This window comes from Lycorma delicatula, chromosome 6 (genome assembly GCF_047948215.1).
Source record: "Lycorma delicatula isolate Av1 chromosome 6, ASM4794821v1, whole genome shotgun sequence".
NCBI lineage: Eukaryota > Metazoa > Arthropoda > Insecta > Hemiptera > Fulgoridae > Lycorma > Lycorma delicatula.
The window spans coordinates 67,299,238-67,315,648 of NC_134460.1; the positions used below are offsets into that span (position 1 = coordinate 67,299,238).

The 16,411-nt window shown below is 31.5% G+C and overlaps 1 protein-coding gene across 1 annotated transcript in view; it reads right to left on the reverse strand.

Moving 5' to 3' along the window:
* The window catches only part of LOC142326877 (alanine aminotransferase 2-like), a 37,200-nt gene that overhangs the window by 13,320 nt on the left and 7,469 nt on the right, over window positions 1-16,411 (reverse strand). The window contains exons 4-7 of the mRNA XM_075369609.1: window positions 12,181-12,294; window positions 10,764-10,893; window positions 5,854-5,933; window positions 1,292-1,412 (exon numbers count right to left, since the gene is read on the reverse strand). Coding sequence (XP_075225724.1) covers window positions 1,292-1,412; window positions 5,854-5,933; window positions 10,764-10,893; window positions 12,181-12,294 — 445 coding nt within the window. The remainder of the gene's footprint in view (window positions 1-1,291; window positions 1,413-5,853; window positions 5,934-10,763; window positions 10,894-12,180; window positions 12,295-16,411) is intronic.

Sequence of the window (16,411 nt, forward strand, 5' to 3'; positions counted from 1 at the left end):
GTCTTATCAGTTATGTTAAATCAAACATTTTCTTTGGTCTTCTTCCATTTAGTAATCTTTTAAAAGAATTCCATAATTTGTCAAGTGTGTATAATTACAGATAATTATAACATATCCTAAAATAAAATGACATTTCTGGATCAGATGGTAATTTTCTTTTCTCTGATATTACTTAATACAAAAACCTAAGAAAATATTTGATTTAACCTATCTGACATACAGAATTAACCAAGAAGCTTGGTTGTGCATGTGCGTGTGCGCGTGTGTTTGATAAGTTTCTTCTAGGATACTTATTTTTATGCATTTATAAGCCAATCATTAAAATAAAAATAAAAGTAGACTAACAAAAAATATGTATATATATATATATATATATATATATGTCCTATTCTCCTTTCACATTTCAATTCCATATGTAGTTTCAATACCTATATGATGGTGAGTCAAAAAATGTCTATACTTCTCATTCTAGAATTTACTTACATAAAGGTAGGGGTTCAACATTTACATGATTTTACTATGTAGTCACCTCCCTTATCAATGTACTTAGTGCAGCGATCCAAAAGCTTGCATATTTCTTACAAGAAGAAAGTTTCGGTTGGTTGTGAAGTCACATTTGTACCACTAGCTGCATGTCTGTCTGTGAAAAATCTACAACTTTTCAAAGATCCTTGAGCAACCCAAACATATGAAAGCCGAAGAGAGTGAAATCTGGGCTGTAGGGAGGGCATTCCAGTATCTGAAATATCAGCATTAGCAGGTGTACTCATTTGAGTTTTGTTCTGCAGTAAGCTGTTACCCATTGCCCCCAGATTTTATGGAAGCTGAGCAACATTGTGGATAATTAATGAGCAGAATTATGAAGATGCTATCTCATCATCAGTGGTAACTTACCTATTTCCCAGAACCATATCTCAAGCTTGCTGAGTCTGTCATCCATGGTGGAGATTATCTGGCATCCCTCTTCATGTGTCACACTCATCCAGCCACTTTTCAATCTTCTCAATCCACAAAAAAAAAAACACTTTTACAAGATTAAACACTGTCCTCATACAGTGATAGTCTACAATGAATTTCAGCCCCTTTTACTACCTCCAACCAAAGAAATCAGATCACTGTTCAATGAGATTGCAGTCATACAAACTAAGCACAAATGTGCAGAAGGCAGTAATGACATTCTTGGAGTGTTATGGCAAAAGGATACATAATGTTTGACTCGCCTAGTATATAAAATTACATCTACTCTTAATACTTTTTCCTCATTCTAAAATGCGTAGACACATACGCTTACCTTTAGAAACTGATATAAAGGAAATCAACTCTACTTCATTGTATGGTGGACCCATTTCATGTTTTACTTTCTTAAATGAATGAAATTCACTATCTGTATCATAAATATTTTCTTGGTAAACCTAATAAAACAGAATGAAAAGAAAAAATTATTGATAATAATGTTTGGCAATTTAAAAAAGAATTTGATTTTACAGAAATTTTAAAATGATTCAAAATGTTTAAAATGAAAATGATTTGATAAGAGTTTTTTTTAATTTTCTTAATAATTTTTTAAGTCTTATCAGTTAAAATTGGAATATATTAACCACCAAAATCCATCAAAAACTTTAATAGAATTTGCAACATTAAAAACAATTTTGATTTTATCAGGAATTTCAGTAACACTGTACCTAAAAATAAATTAAATCCAATTAATTAAATGAATGATTACTTCTGAAGAAATTTTTATTAGTTGAAATAAAATTTCAAATTTATTCAACTACACAAATAATTTCTTCCACCACCAAGTCATTGCCTTAAAAAAAGCAACATTTGATCATATTTAAGAGTAAACCATGGAAAACATACAGAAAAAACCAACCCATGCAGTTGTAATTCAGCATCTGTTTGGCAAATACAGGTTGCTACTCATTTCAAGATGTGTTGCAAGGTTTTGAATTGTTTTCTCTAATCTACCCTGATCTTCAGGATTTTAAGAAAAATTAAAAAAATATCAATATGTTTAGGTAGAACTCAATGTAAGGCAGTAAACATCTTGAAAAAAGCTGACCTGGATTTTTTTTTTGTTTTATAGGGGTGAATAACCAGACAGGCCATTATGGACAATTCACAATCAGGTGATTGTTACACCATAGATATATTACACAGAAAATGAATAATGAAATCTATGTAATGGAAAAATAATAAAAATGTTAATGTTACAAACAAAAAATGTAATAATTCAAGGTATTAATGGAAAATCCCTGTCTCAAATAAATTTAATCAAGATAATACATAGATTAGATAAGTATAATCTCAATTAGTTTTAAAAAATTTTTTTAAGAATGTTTTATAATAAATAATTAAATTTATAATGTTTTATATGTACATATATATGCAAATGTAATTATATATAAAAACAAATTTCATTTGTTTTTCTTTAAAAACTTTTTTTCCAACTAAGTGCCAAAGATAATATGCATATGCACATTATACCTTTAGTTAGATAATTACAAACAAAAACCAGCCATAAGAACACCAAAATTAATAGTAAAGTCAATGCAGATTTACTAATTTGCACAAAGTGTTTTCAAATCCATGGGTTTATTATTCGTGGTATTATTATGGGCTTTATTAAGTTATAAAAATACTACCTCATGCAATAAATTTCCTTCATTATTTGTTAAAACTGACAGTTTCATACAACTGTTGGGGCAGTTACAACTGGTTAAAACTAAAACCTTACCAATCTCACAAGCAGGCAGTTGAAATATTATCTTTTGATAAGAATGCACAGGGAAAAAATTGTAGGTCCTTACTTCAAAATACAGTATCAGAAGTCCCATAGAAGTGTTCTCAGTCCCACACTTTTCTGTTTATTAATCATCTGCCTGAAAATCTTGATTTACAGGCAGATGTAAACTACCTGGTTATCTTTATCTGAAGATAATTTAAAAGGAACTGAAAATTTATGTTTTCTATACAAAAAAAAAATTTCACCGGATTGTAAACTAAGTGTGGATATAAAACCATTACTCTGTGGTTCTCAAATATATGCAACATCAATAAATCCATGGATAGAGTTTTCATATTGAAGATAACTATAGTATTTCTGTTATATAGTAAAAGAACTATAATAAGAGAACATCAAAATAAACATGAGTACTTTGATTTTGTCAAAAGTAAATAAAGTATATAATTTAAATAATTACTGTTATTTACTCATGTACAACAAGATTATAATCATAGAAGTTATTAAACCCTAAATATTAAATTACCCTTATTTCTAAATATATTTATTACTTTGCATATTGATAATTATCAATAAAGGTTATAGTTTCTTTTCTCTGAATTGAAATTTACTAACACCTAAAATAGGCAATATTATTTATAACTCAATTAGCAAAGAATTGAAAACAAAAAGAGTATCCCCCTGTTTGTGTGTGTGTGTGTGTGTGTGTGTGTGTGTGTGTGTGTGTGTGTGTGTGTGTGTGTGTGTGTGTGTGTGTGTGTGTGTGTGTGTGTGTGTGTGTGTGTGTGTGTGTGTGTGTGTGTGTGTGTGTGTGTGTGTGTGTGTGTGTGTGTGTGTGTGTGTGTGTGTGTGTGTGTGTGTATGTGTTTCTACTGGAATGTAGAGAAGATTCTTCAAAGGAATCAAAAATGTTCTTATTTCTTATTTTTATTTCTTTTTTATGTTAAATTACATATTAATTAATCTGGTTGATTTATTTATATAATAATTATTTATATCTTTAATGTGGTTGAAAAAATAAATTGTTTAATTTATGAAACCCTACTAAATGGTTAAAATAGCTATCTTTGATAAGTACATCGCTTTTTGTGAAAACTATCCGTTGTAAAAACTTAAGATTAAATAAACTGAAAAATAATACTGCATGTAAAAAATTTATTAAAAAATGCCACGTAGATAATTACTAAAATTATAAATTATTAATTACTATATTAATTATTTGTAAGGTTACAAGGGAAGATTTTGGAGTAGTTATATAATTAATCGTTTTTAATTGTGATGAAATGAATCTGAGAAAAATTTCCAAAATCCATTTATTAAATTTGTGTACTTACTATTGCAAAACATCTATTTATTTCTATTGCTGAAGAAAATTACAATTTAAATAAGTTAATTATTTGTCCAGTTTAATATTTTTTACTGAAAATTGTAGAATAACTAACTGTTTTTAGATTTGACGTATGTTTTATGTATATATTTGTTTCATACATAAATTTCTGTCCAGAAATAAATATTGTACATAAAGATAACTATAAAGATCATATTATATTTTAGGATAAATAAAAAAACAGTCCAGTTTTTCCATTAAATGATTTTCACTTTTGAAAATTGTTAAGTTCAATTTTAACTACTTATACTAACCATGTTAATTGAACATTTTGGAAGTAGGAGGATTAGATTGTGGCTGGGTCTACAGTACATGTAAAGTCAGTTATTTTTACACGGATTTGAATACTAGATCATGGATACCGGTGTTCTTTGGTGGTTGGGCTTCAATTAACCACACATCTCAGGAATGGTCGCTCAGAGTGTTCAAGACTACACACTTTATTTACCACTCATACATATCATCCTCATTCATCCTCTGAAGTATTATCTGAAAGGTAATTACCGGAAGCTAAACAGGAAAAAGAAAGAGTCTACAGTACATATGACTAGAATATGAAATATTTCTAAAAATTCTAATATATTCATTTTTCATTTCAATTTTGAATATTATTTTTATAAATTGATTTAACCCAACTGTCTTCAGAAATCAAACACTATTTGACCTAATTTTCTTCTAATCAGAGATGAAAAATGTACTACTCACTCTGAAAAACAAAATAGAACTTTAGGGCCAATATTAATGAATTATACAAGTAGATTTTGTCAGGTTGATGTTTAAATAAACAACTGCCCGTCTAAGAAAAGTATTACTTAGAATAAAAATATTTATCCATCAAATACTTTTTCTTATGAAAGAAAAAGATTTTCAAATAAATAAAATAAAGATTAGTTAGTACCTGTACAACAGAAGTAACAAGAAAATTCTCAAGTATAATTGCAAAGTGAAATTAAATCACAGTATAGAAACAAATTGTATTGGGAAATCCAACTTAATGAAGCAGTGAGAAAAAAAATCATCTAACTTCAACTTAACTTTTTCTTAACAGCATAATAATTTGGCAATACATAATGCTAGATATTATGGACTGGACACTGTTTTCAGTTTGGATCAAGGTTTGTTGTTGGATTTCTTAAAGTACGATAATTACAGTATTATAATCAGTCCAAATATCAAGACAATCTTATTTAATACTGCAGTATATTAGTAAGAAAGTTAATTGGAATAGAAATATCATGGTTTTAACAATACACTAATGAAATATTCAGATGACTGTGAATGCAAGGTTGTTACCGGTTATCCTCACAGTAAATTGGCCGCAGTGCATAAAGCAGAAGTATTTGATTACACAAAATAGTGCAAATAGCTGCAATGTTCTCCTTATGTTAGCAACAAGTACTTCATTGCCAATGCGTGAAAGCTGTGGCATTAATTCCTAACCTAAAGTGAAACATTTATTCTTTTCTTAATTTATGGTAAACACCACCAAACACTAGAAATCAAATTTAAAACAAAGATAAAATTGTACATTTGAAACCCAACCTGTAAATCACAGCAGTCATACTGAAGATTGACACAAATTCATTCATTACAAGATGTTAATACTAATGAATAGTTGCATGAAATTATGTGTATGAGCAATTACGTAAAGCACCACCATTTTCATGAAAAAATGTATAGCAAAACAATGTGATAAATTAAGAATAAATAACATTATATATACCTCATCAGCAAATATAACAAGCTTCTCTCTACTTGCAAATTTTATAACATCTTCAATATTCTTTCTTGTAAGAACTTGACCTACAACATAAAGTTTAAATTGTTTTAAAATACATTTTATCCAGCCCATACTAACTAGCATAATATATTACAAAACATGTTTTACCTATGAAAAGTTAAATAAATAAACTTTTAAATATATTTAAAATCAATTTTTTTTCTTTTTTTTTAATAAAATGGTCATGCACAAAACATAGCATTTTGTTCATTTTTTAATTTAAAAGTTTTTAATTTTCAATTTTCTCAATTTTCACCACATTGGTAATTAGCCCCTAACAATCCAAGAAAAATCCTTAATTCACATAAAACTATATCTAAACTCCAGCTTGATTTCTTCCCACCAGAGTGAAGTATTCCCTCCATTTAATAATTTACTAATAAAGAGTGTTAATAGAGTTTATGACATTCCAAAATTCTTTAAATATCTCAACCAGGCTTTCTTAACAGCAGCTGCATGCTTCATGTAATGAAGGATGTCCCGTTGCTTGTTACATTTATATAATCCCGGCCAGGATGTGTTTTAACTAAGCTTCAACTACAGAATAATGGTCAGAGGCAGTATCAAGAAGCAGTAAAAAACAATCATATAAAGTCAGTAAAAAGACAACTCACATTTTTTTGGTTAAATAGTTTGGCTAGACATCAAATTATCAACCTTCTACTTTGGAAAGCCAGTACTAACTTTCAATCTCTTTAGTGGTAATTATGAAATGGATATTATTTTATCTAAATGTAAAAACACAAAAGGTACAGTAATTTCCTGACTCCAAATATGTGTGTGCGTGTGCGCGTGTACAACCTTAAAGCACGCAGAACAGTATCTTCTTTGTCATCCTGTTAACAATGAATGAATTAGTACAGCTATTGCAATGCTGGTTTCTGTGGCATGAGTGGTAGCATCATGTGGAGGTTTGAATCTCGGTCAGGCATGGCATTTTACAAAAATTGTGTCATTTATCTCATCCACTGAAGTAATATATAATGGTGGTTCCAGAGGTTAAAAAAAATTATTACAGCTATTGTAAATAAGGATAATCAAGGCGCTGGTATGGGAAAAATAGCAGGTCAAAAAAGATTTCAGATTTTTCAGCTCAAAGAAAATTTCACATGGCTTTTTAAGAGAAGTCATACAAATAGCGTAGAAGAGCATTAAGCATTGATCTCTTATACACAGTGTTTCTAAAATGGTGGGTTGGCTATAATTTTTTGGGTTCTACTTGTAAAACTAAAGAAAAATATGCTTATTAAAGTGGTCATTTCCCCTTCATTCCCCCCTGTCCACTATTTTGTTATTTTTATATTTTATTCTGTTATTTTATACATCTCAAGTTTGGTTAGAAGAATCACAATAATGTTTGATAAGTGTCTTGGTAATATAAGTTTTAAAATTAGCAAAAAATCAGGACTTAATACCTGTGCAAATTACAAAATGGCAGCCATGGTTTTTTTTAATGTTATTTCCATAAATATTAGTGTTATCAAAATGTATGTTTTGCTGAAATATTAAGCCTTTTATTTTTAACAAAATGACATTTTATTTTTTTAAATCTGTTAACAAATAGCCGAATTATGCCAAAAAACTGATGTAATTTTGTGTCTGTTTTCATGTTCTCCAGCTTATGTTCAATTCGATTAAATATTAATAGTTTTTATTTATTGTTAATTTTAGTATTGTAAATAGGTATCAAATTAAGTAATAATCTTCCAATGGCCTATCAATTTTTCATGGAAAGTTTCATGCTGGATATCTGATACCAAGTAACTGAAATGTGCTGGAGCTCCATCATTGTGAAACCACATATTTCCTCTTAATTGTAGAGGTAGGTCTTCCAACAAATGTGAGATTTTCAGTCAAATTAGTAACAATTTTCTGGATTTAAACACTTTGCTAGCATAACAGATTCCAAAAGATAGCCATTAAAAATGACTGCTCATATGTTCAGGGAAAACCTTTGTTCATGGATACTTTGGAAGATACCATTGAGGATTTTCATCGCTCCAGATATGCTGGTTGTGATAGTTTTGAACACTATTCCTATTTAAAGAAGCATCTATGAAGAGAATCCTTGCCGAAAATAAAGTGTCTTGAATTAATGTTCTTGGAAACCAGTAACAGAAAATCAATATATGCGGAAAAAATCATCGGCAACCAGCCCATGTACGCGCTGCAAGTGTTAAGAGTAAATACAGTTGTTACCAATAAAAATCTGCCGCACGTGGCAGATAAAATCTGTCATGTGGCCAACACCTTCTTGTACTGCCAGAGAACATGTACTTTTATCAGGGGATTCTTCCACACGTCTATTAAGAAACCTGTTTTCATTCAGTCTTTTGGCTTCTGCCTTGTTTCTTTTGCTAAACTATACATTAAATGCATATCATATTTCCACAAATATACAAACTTCATGATGATAAACAAAAAAACTTAAATGACACCGAATGTTAAACTCTCAAGTAAACAATGAGTTTAAATTACTTTAAATCATATGGTTTTATTTTTAAATAATGTGTATTGCATTTTTCATTGTTAATATGATCAACTGTAATAGTCGCTGTGTAAAATTATTCAAAAGTGAAAAATTAATATCAATTGTTTTATTATTACTTAATATTAAATTTTATTGTAGAAACTTTTACTTAATTTGATACTAATTTACAATAATAGAATTAACAATAAATAGAAACATTATTTAATCTAATTACATCAGTTTTCTGGCATAATTCGGCTATTTGTTAATAGATTTTTTTTTTAAATGTCATTTTGTTCAAAATAAAAGGCTTAATATTTCAGCAAAACATACATTTTGATAAAACTAATATTTATGAAAATATAACATTGAAAAATAAACATGGCCGCAATTTTGTAATTTGCACAGGTATTAAGTCCTGATTTTTTGCTAATTTTAAAACTTTATTGCCAAGACACTTATCAAATATTATTGCGAATACTCTATCCGAACTTGAGATGAAAATTTTTATATAAAATAAATTGGCGGGCAGGAGGAGAACAAAGGAGAAATTGCCATTTTTCCTAATCATATTTTTTGTTTAGTTTTACAAGTAGAATCAGAAAAACTGTAACCCGCTCACCATTTTAGAAACACTTAGTATAACTGGATAGAGGATCTCGTGCATTGTAATTTGTGAAAACTAGCGCCACTAAATGTGTGGCTAGAACTAAAAGTGAAACTGCGCATGCGCAGAGGTAGTAATAGGAGATAAAACCACGTTTTAAAGCGATGCAGTAGTTTCTGATTCTGTATTTTGAACACTGGTCTCTATTTAAATTTTCTACAACTATTTAAGGAGAAATATACAGATTCCGTAAATTTCTCCTTGAGTTGCAAAAATGACAGTTCTTTTGTTTCTCTTTTGGTTTAGTAATATAAACATACCTACAATCACGATTATTGCCGCGCAAACGTACAATGGTTTCATTTAGTTCCCAGCCACTTATTCTGCGGCGATGAAGTATGCTTCAATATTTAACACTTTTATTTTGTGCCATAAGGATCCTCTATTCAGTTATGTAGAGATCAGTGGCATTAAGTCAGTCTGGAGCAATTTAGTTATGAATGACGGAAGATGGCACTCGTGATAAAAACACGTGAGCTGACATTGAGACGGAATCTTTTCCTTTTGTACAGAGCTCTTGTAAATGCAAATGGGCTGCCGTCGTACAAGTACTTCACAGAATCACTTCTTTCAGGAACCAAACTTCACTTTTTTGGATTATTTTTTGTTTAATTTGTGAACATTAAAAGCAAAGGAAGTTGCGTGAAATTGACGATCTCGCTTTGAGCATAAGACATATCTACCAACTACTGTTTATCATCAAAGAATGAGCATGTTTAAATTTGCATAAAGACATTGAAAAATACTTTATAGAGTATCACCAAACCGAGAAAAAAGATTATTGAAAAGATATTGAGAAAAAAAGAAGGGGGAGGTATTTTATTCAATTCATAGGGGCAAAAATCTACGATCCCATTCCCATAAAATTAAATACACTGAATATGGCAGACAGCTCTGAGGCACACATTTCATCGTTTCCCAATGAAGAAAGCTCATGGCACAAATCTTCGAAACAATATTTGAATTCGGATCTTAATATCCAGAGGATGTATCGCGTGCCTTTATGAAGCCTACCTAGAATCAAACATTAACCAGCGATTTTATCTAATAGTTTTTAGAAAATCATTTCCAAAATTTCCTTCAAATCGCCTACGAACTGCTTCTTGGATTAGTATTTTGAGGGATTATCTGCCAGACATAAAAATAAGTACATCGTTCAGTGAAATGGAATCATAGAGGGAGGGAGGGAGGGAAAAAATGCAAATCCATCAAAGGCATTTCTGAAATTCACGCTCTCCCATCACTTTGAAGATCAATCATTAGCGATCCCAAAAAAAAAATCTTGTCTGTGCTGGAATTCATGGATCCAAACTACCATTAATTTTATAGTAACCTAATTTTTTCAAGAAATTTTCTTTATAAAAATGTTTTTTTTTTTTTAAATATAAGATTTAAACATATTTTGTGAAATTAATGTGGATGTTCTGCAACTTGAAAATCATACTTTTTTTAGTAGCATCAAAATTGTTCTTTCATTCCACTGTAAAATCGGCTTACTTTTCATGTGTTAGCGACTCAATTTATAAAACATAAGGTAAAACTGAAGGTACAATAAGTTTAAAATGAAACTGTAAAAGATTTTGTTTTTACTACTTTTTTAATATTACATATATGACAATCAATACTAATTAATTTACCTTGTTAATAGAATAAAAAGATTTTAAGATGTTTGAAAAGTTAGTTTATATCTCTTATAAATTAAGAACAATAACACACCTGTTGGATTTCCAGGATTAATGACTACAATAGCTCTTGGTGTGCAGTAACATTTAGATTCCTCTAAGTGCTTTTTGAGCTGTTTTATATTTAATCCCCAATTTTTTTCTTCATCTAAGTAATAACCTGCCTGAAAAAATGTATCTTCTAAAATAGAACATTACAAATATAAATAAGATAAAATGTTTAAGAATATAATAACATTTAATTAACAATATTTTTAATATTTACTTAAATATATCATGATTTTTAATTATCATAAAGAAATATACTTTTTCTGATTAACAAGTACTATTTTAAACATTTTTTAACATTATATGTAAACTATATTTTATAGAATTAAAATTTTATGTTTTACTCTGCAACTGAGCATTTTTTAACATTTAAAAAGATTGATAACTTAAATGAAACGATTGAAGAAGATTGAGAAACTAGAAAAGTTTCCATTAGGTAATTGCATGTTACTGATTTAAATTAGGTTAAAACCTCAACCATCGATGAATTGATAAGAGGTATAATTGAAATTATACCTCTTTTAATTATAATCGTAATAAACTTTTTCAATACTTTATTAATATGATACATAAAATGTACACATGTAATGTACGTAACTTGTCAAATATGCTAAACAATTAACTAGGAAATTGTTTCTGAGATATTAACTCTTTCTATAATTGCATAAAAAACTGTAGGAGAATAATATTTTAGTTAAGATGATTATGACTATGAACATTATGACTAAAAAAATGTACATAACTTTGTTAATGAAAATACTAAGAAAACTGACATTTGTTTGGCCTTTATAATAATTCAAAACAAGTTATTCTGTATCAGTATAGAGAAATATATTCATTAACACATATTTATTACTTTTGAAAAAAAAGGTTTGAAAGTACTAAACATTCATAGATTGATAAAGATCCATATTTCCAATTCAAATACAGCCAATAAATTGTTCATGAAATCTTTGGAATTCCTGCATTACTTTTAAACTGTGTAATAAAACAATTTTAAGATCATGGTAATATTTCCACCAGCTGAAATTGCCTTCAATATTTTAAGCAGTATCTTTTTAACTGAGTTTCTATTCTTCCCTGGATCAGGCCTAACTATATTTCATTTTTCTTTAATCATATAACAAAACTTTGTTAACAACTTTATCAAGATCTTTGTTGGTATTACAAATTTTTCTTCAGATTCAACTAATACTAATTTTAATGACATTCAGTTTCTAAATAACATGTGCAAAACCCAATAAATGACTTCGTTAATTTTTTTTAAGGATGTGCATTATTTAAGGAAATACATCTGTATGTGCTTGCACATCCCTAATGATTTAAATGAGATTTCAATTAAAATATTTTAATTATTTCAAGACTACAGTTTTATATATAATATGATTAAAAATTTTATTCACCGGGTATAAACCTAACTGAGTCAATGAAGCTGAGTATAGCGGATAGTTTGGAATTGGAATCAATACTCCTGAAGGTTTACCACCAACTTCATGACAAAATAAACTAAGCACAAGCTGCAACAAAAATAAAATTATTTCAGTATTAATAAATTAAACTCATTAAAAATTTCAAAATAAATCAAAATTAAAACCACGTACAACAAGGAGATGGTTTATCACAAACTCTTTTAAATTGTGTCCTAGAAAAAGTAATAAGAACCTAGCTTATGCAGACAATATTGCAGTTCTCAGAGAATCTCAAAACGGCATCAGAACAAGTAAACCACCTAAAAGATATTCCAAAGAAAGTAGGGCTAAAAGTTTCTACAAAAAGACAATTCATGACCAACATCAAATTTTCCCCCTAGTTTCTTAATTACAATACTAATTTTACTCATATAAAATATGGAAAAATCAACAAACTCAATAAATTTTAATACCTAGGAGGAATAACCCAAATTAATGACAACAAGAATGAGAAAAATTAAATTTGCCTATCAACTGACAAAAACATTTTTATCTGTATGCCTGTATATATCAGAATGCATCTTCAGTTTGGAAATGAGAAAAACATGATAAATAGAAAAAAAAGGAAAATCTTGAGAAAAATCCTTGGGTAATAAAATTTGTGAAATTTAATAAAAATTCAGGAGTAATCTATCTTTACAAAGACAATGCAACTGCAAAACATCAGAATCCACCAGGAAAAGAGGAGCCAAATTGTTCAGCCACCTTATGAGAATGAATGAATAGCAAAACAAAATCTTTAACCACATATAAACAAAAAGAATAAAAATCATTACACTTCATTATAGTGTAAGATGTAAACAAAATGAGAATATCTGAAGAATTAGTATATAATAGAACACATTCAAGATTTCAAGAGTTTCTAAGAGAAGGAGAAATAAGATACAACATCTAGTCAGAAGAGAGAAGGCAAAAATTAAGTGAAAGAATGAATTATTGGAAGACCAGTAAAGAAAATCCCAAGAAAGAAATGTTCGCAAAATGGTGCTGCTGCTTTATGTGCAATCTCTATAACAAAGAATTTTGTAATCTTTTCTAGGGAAACTTATTCTTACAAGAAAAAAGTATTATTGAATTAAAAACTATGAAAATTTTACAATAAGTTAAAATAGTTTAGATTTATATAAGAAATTAACAGTAATAAAGAGTTAAGTAATAGCAAATAGTCAAGTGGGAGTTTTTGTTGCGTGAAGACTTTGTGAAGTCTTTGTTGCTCCATGTGCTATTTGAATTTTCGATTGGTTTTTTACTGGATTTTACATTGGCAAGTGTGGTGGTTAATTAAATGTAGGTGTTTTTTATATACCTGAAGCTTCTGGATAACGGATTAAGTTTTATTGCCAGTAGGCAATTAGTCTTTATAAACATTGATATCATTGAAACATTTTTAGAGGTAGATTAACTTCAATTTTAGTGGTAAACAAAAAAGCAGGTTATCTTCTTGCTAACAGAGACTATTATTTAGCTTAGATATATAAGCTATTATATATAGCTTGCAAGTAAAGCTACTGTTTGTGATATTATAAATTGTAATTTTATAAATTTTTTTTTTCCCCAGCATTAGGTAAGATTTAAGAATGTGAAATGGATAAGGAAAGCGCATTGAAACCATCCAGCGTACTGGCGAGATCGCCGACATGGGTAGAGGGTATGCTAATTCGACAACAAAAGACGACAGCGGCCATTGAGCCTGTTGAGGAGGAAACCAAACAACTGCTGACAAGGAAAGGCTAGATAGCCCAGAAACCCCCAAGAAGGCTCTTAAAGTAGATTGAGTGAAGGCTCTAGACATTCCTGATCTCATTGCTAGACTCCAGGTGGTGTGTAAGGAATTTGAGAATGGGGTAGAAAAAAAGACAAGTATAGAAAGAGTTGACCAATTTGGTCGGGGACTTCGTAGCATATCAGAAGAAGCCATCAAAGGCGGATTGTGCCAATCAGACTGATAGGGAGATTAGTCAGAATAAGGTGTTGCAACTACTGGAGAATGGGGTACACAATGATGATCTAGATGAATTAATTATGATGCAATGGCCAAGTGGATGTTATACCCATACGATTGAGAAGGAGACCTGTTTTGGTGAACCTGATGATGTGGTGGTCATCCTTGACCTCGCGAAGTCAAAGAGTGCCTTTGCAGCCTCTTTATAAGCGGTCCTTGAAATTAGAGTCTGGATGACTGGGGAACAGTTGACCTCTGGCCAATTGCTGGCCTTAACTTTTACGTAGGTGCTTGTGGGGGAGAGTTCGAAGCGATTGGACAGGATGATTTTTGTCCCAGTTTTGGATTCCTCTATGGATGAGAGGGAGAGACTCATGCAGTTGAAGAATGGTATTGGAGGCACTTTCACTAATGCAAGGAGCGATGTGGTAGTTAGAGTTCAGGAGGATATGTTTGCGGTCCCATGTAGGAAGCTGGTGGAGGAGTACTCAGCTAGAAGGATGCACTGGACCACAAAGGGCTCTGTTGAAGGAAGCAGGAAGATCAGAATATAAGATCGCCTCAAAAACAGTAGTTATAAAGGCGACTGAAGCGGGTTGCAAATATATTGATGACCTTAAGACTGAGATTAAGGGAAAGTCCTCAGAGGTGCTGTCGGTCCGTAAGGGCAGGAATGAGGAGGTCCTAATTAAAATAAGGGACGAGGGACGAAGGACAAGGAACAGAAGGCTGATAATTTATTCCAGAAAATCCAAGGTGGCATGCAGGGGGTACAAGTCGCTTGGAGAAAGAAGGAATGACTGAGAAGGGTCTGTATAAAGATATCACGGCATTAACCTCAAAGGAGGAGGTGGTGGTAAATGCTGATGCAGCACTCATTGTGTTAGAAGAACACAAGAAGTCCTTAAAAATGTGGCCTACTTACTCTGAAGTCAGGTAGCGAGCTTAATGGTGCCAAACACTCAGCCGGATACATTCTTTTTCTTGAAGAAAGGCTGGTCACTGGTGGATTGGGTCTCCTGCAGGGTGTCCCTTAGCATCGATGAGGAAAGAAGTATTGGGACTTGGGACATGGGGCATATATCTGCTAAATGTCAGTGCCCCGATAGGTCCCGATGCTGCTTCAACTACAGCAAGGAGGGATACTAAGGAAGGATGCAGGGAACACACGACCTGCAAGAAGTGTGGTGCGGAGGGCCACCGATTTGGCATGAAAATTCTGCAATTCAACACGAATTGCTGTCACTGGTAACATGATCTGCTGTGGGTTTTGGCTGGGGACATGGGAGCAGATTTATTTGCTTCTAGTCTCTGAGCCTAATTGTTGGGCTGTTGCAGACTATAGATGGTACAAGGATCTAGATAGCACTTGTGCAGTTACTACGGTTACGTCGATTGACCATCAACAACTGTAGTAGAGTAAGAGATTTGTATGGGTGACTGTGGTGGAAATTACATGTTATAGTTGCTATGACTTCCCTAACACATCCCGGAGCGAATTTTTCAAGGTGATAGAGGGATTAGCCTGGGAGATTACGAGTACGCGGGGTCAGACTTACCATTGGTGGTGATTTCAATGCTAAGAGTCACGAGGGGGCAGCATGGTGGCTGATAAAAGGGGTAGATTGTTGGCTGAGACAATGCTTCCCATGGAATGGTGTGTGTGAATGAGTTTGGCACACTCATGTTCCATAAGGAGGCTGAGGGACAACGCTTGACCTGACATTGAGAATTATGCCAGACACTGACAAGGAGAATTGCACTGGCAGTGTGCAGTGGTATCAGACAAGGAGACACTCAGCGATCATAGCCATATAGAGTTGGTCATTGGTCTCTCTCTGAGTGGTCGTACTGATGTGGAGAGAACTAAGCAGGCACCCTCTGAGTTTTTGACCTTGGCTGATGACAGAGTCCCAGATACCAGCACATAGGAAGAGCTTTTTAGAGAAAGTGTCTGGTCTGGATATGAATGAACCTATGAGGCTATACATGAAACCTGTATAGAGACCCTCACTAAGCGTGGGATTTGAACAGATCGTTGTCAAGTATATTGGTGGAACTCTTATAATAGAAAAGCTGAGAAGGAAATATAACAGGTTAACACGAGTATTTACCTGAGAAAGGAGAAGGGGTGATGCTGCAAATGAGGATGTGGTTTCTTCAAGGTTACGACAGTCCAGGAGGGAGCTTAAAATGGCCATCACAGACGCTAAGAAGGAAAAA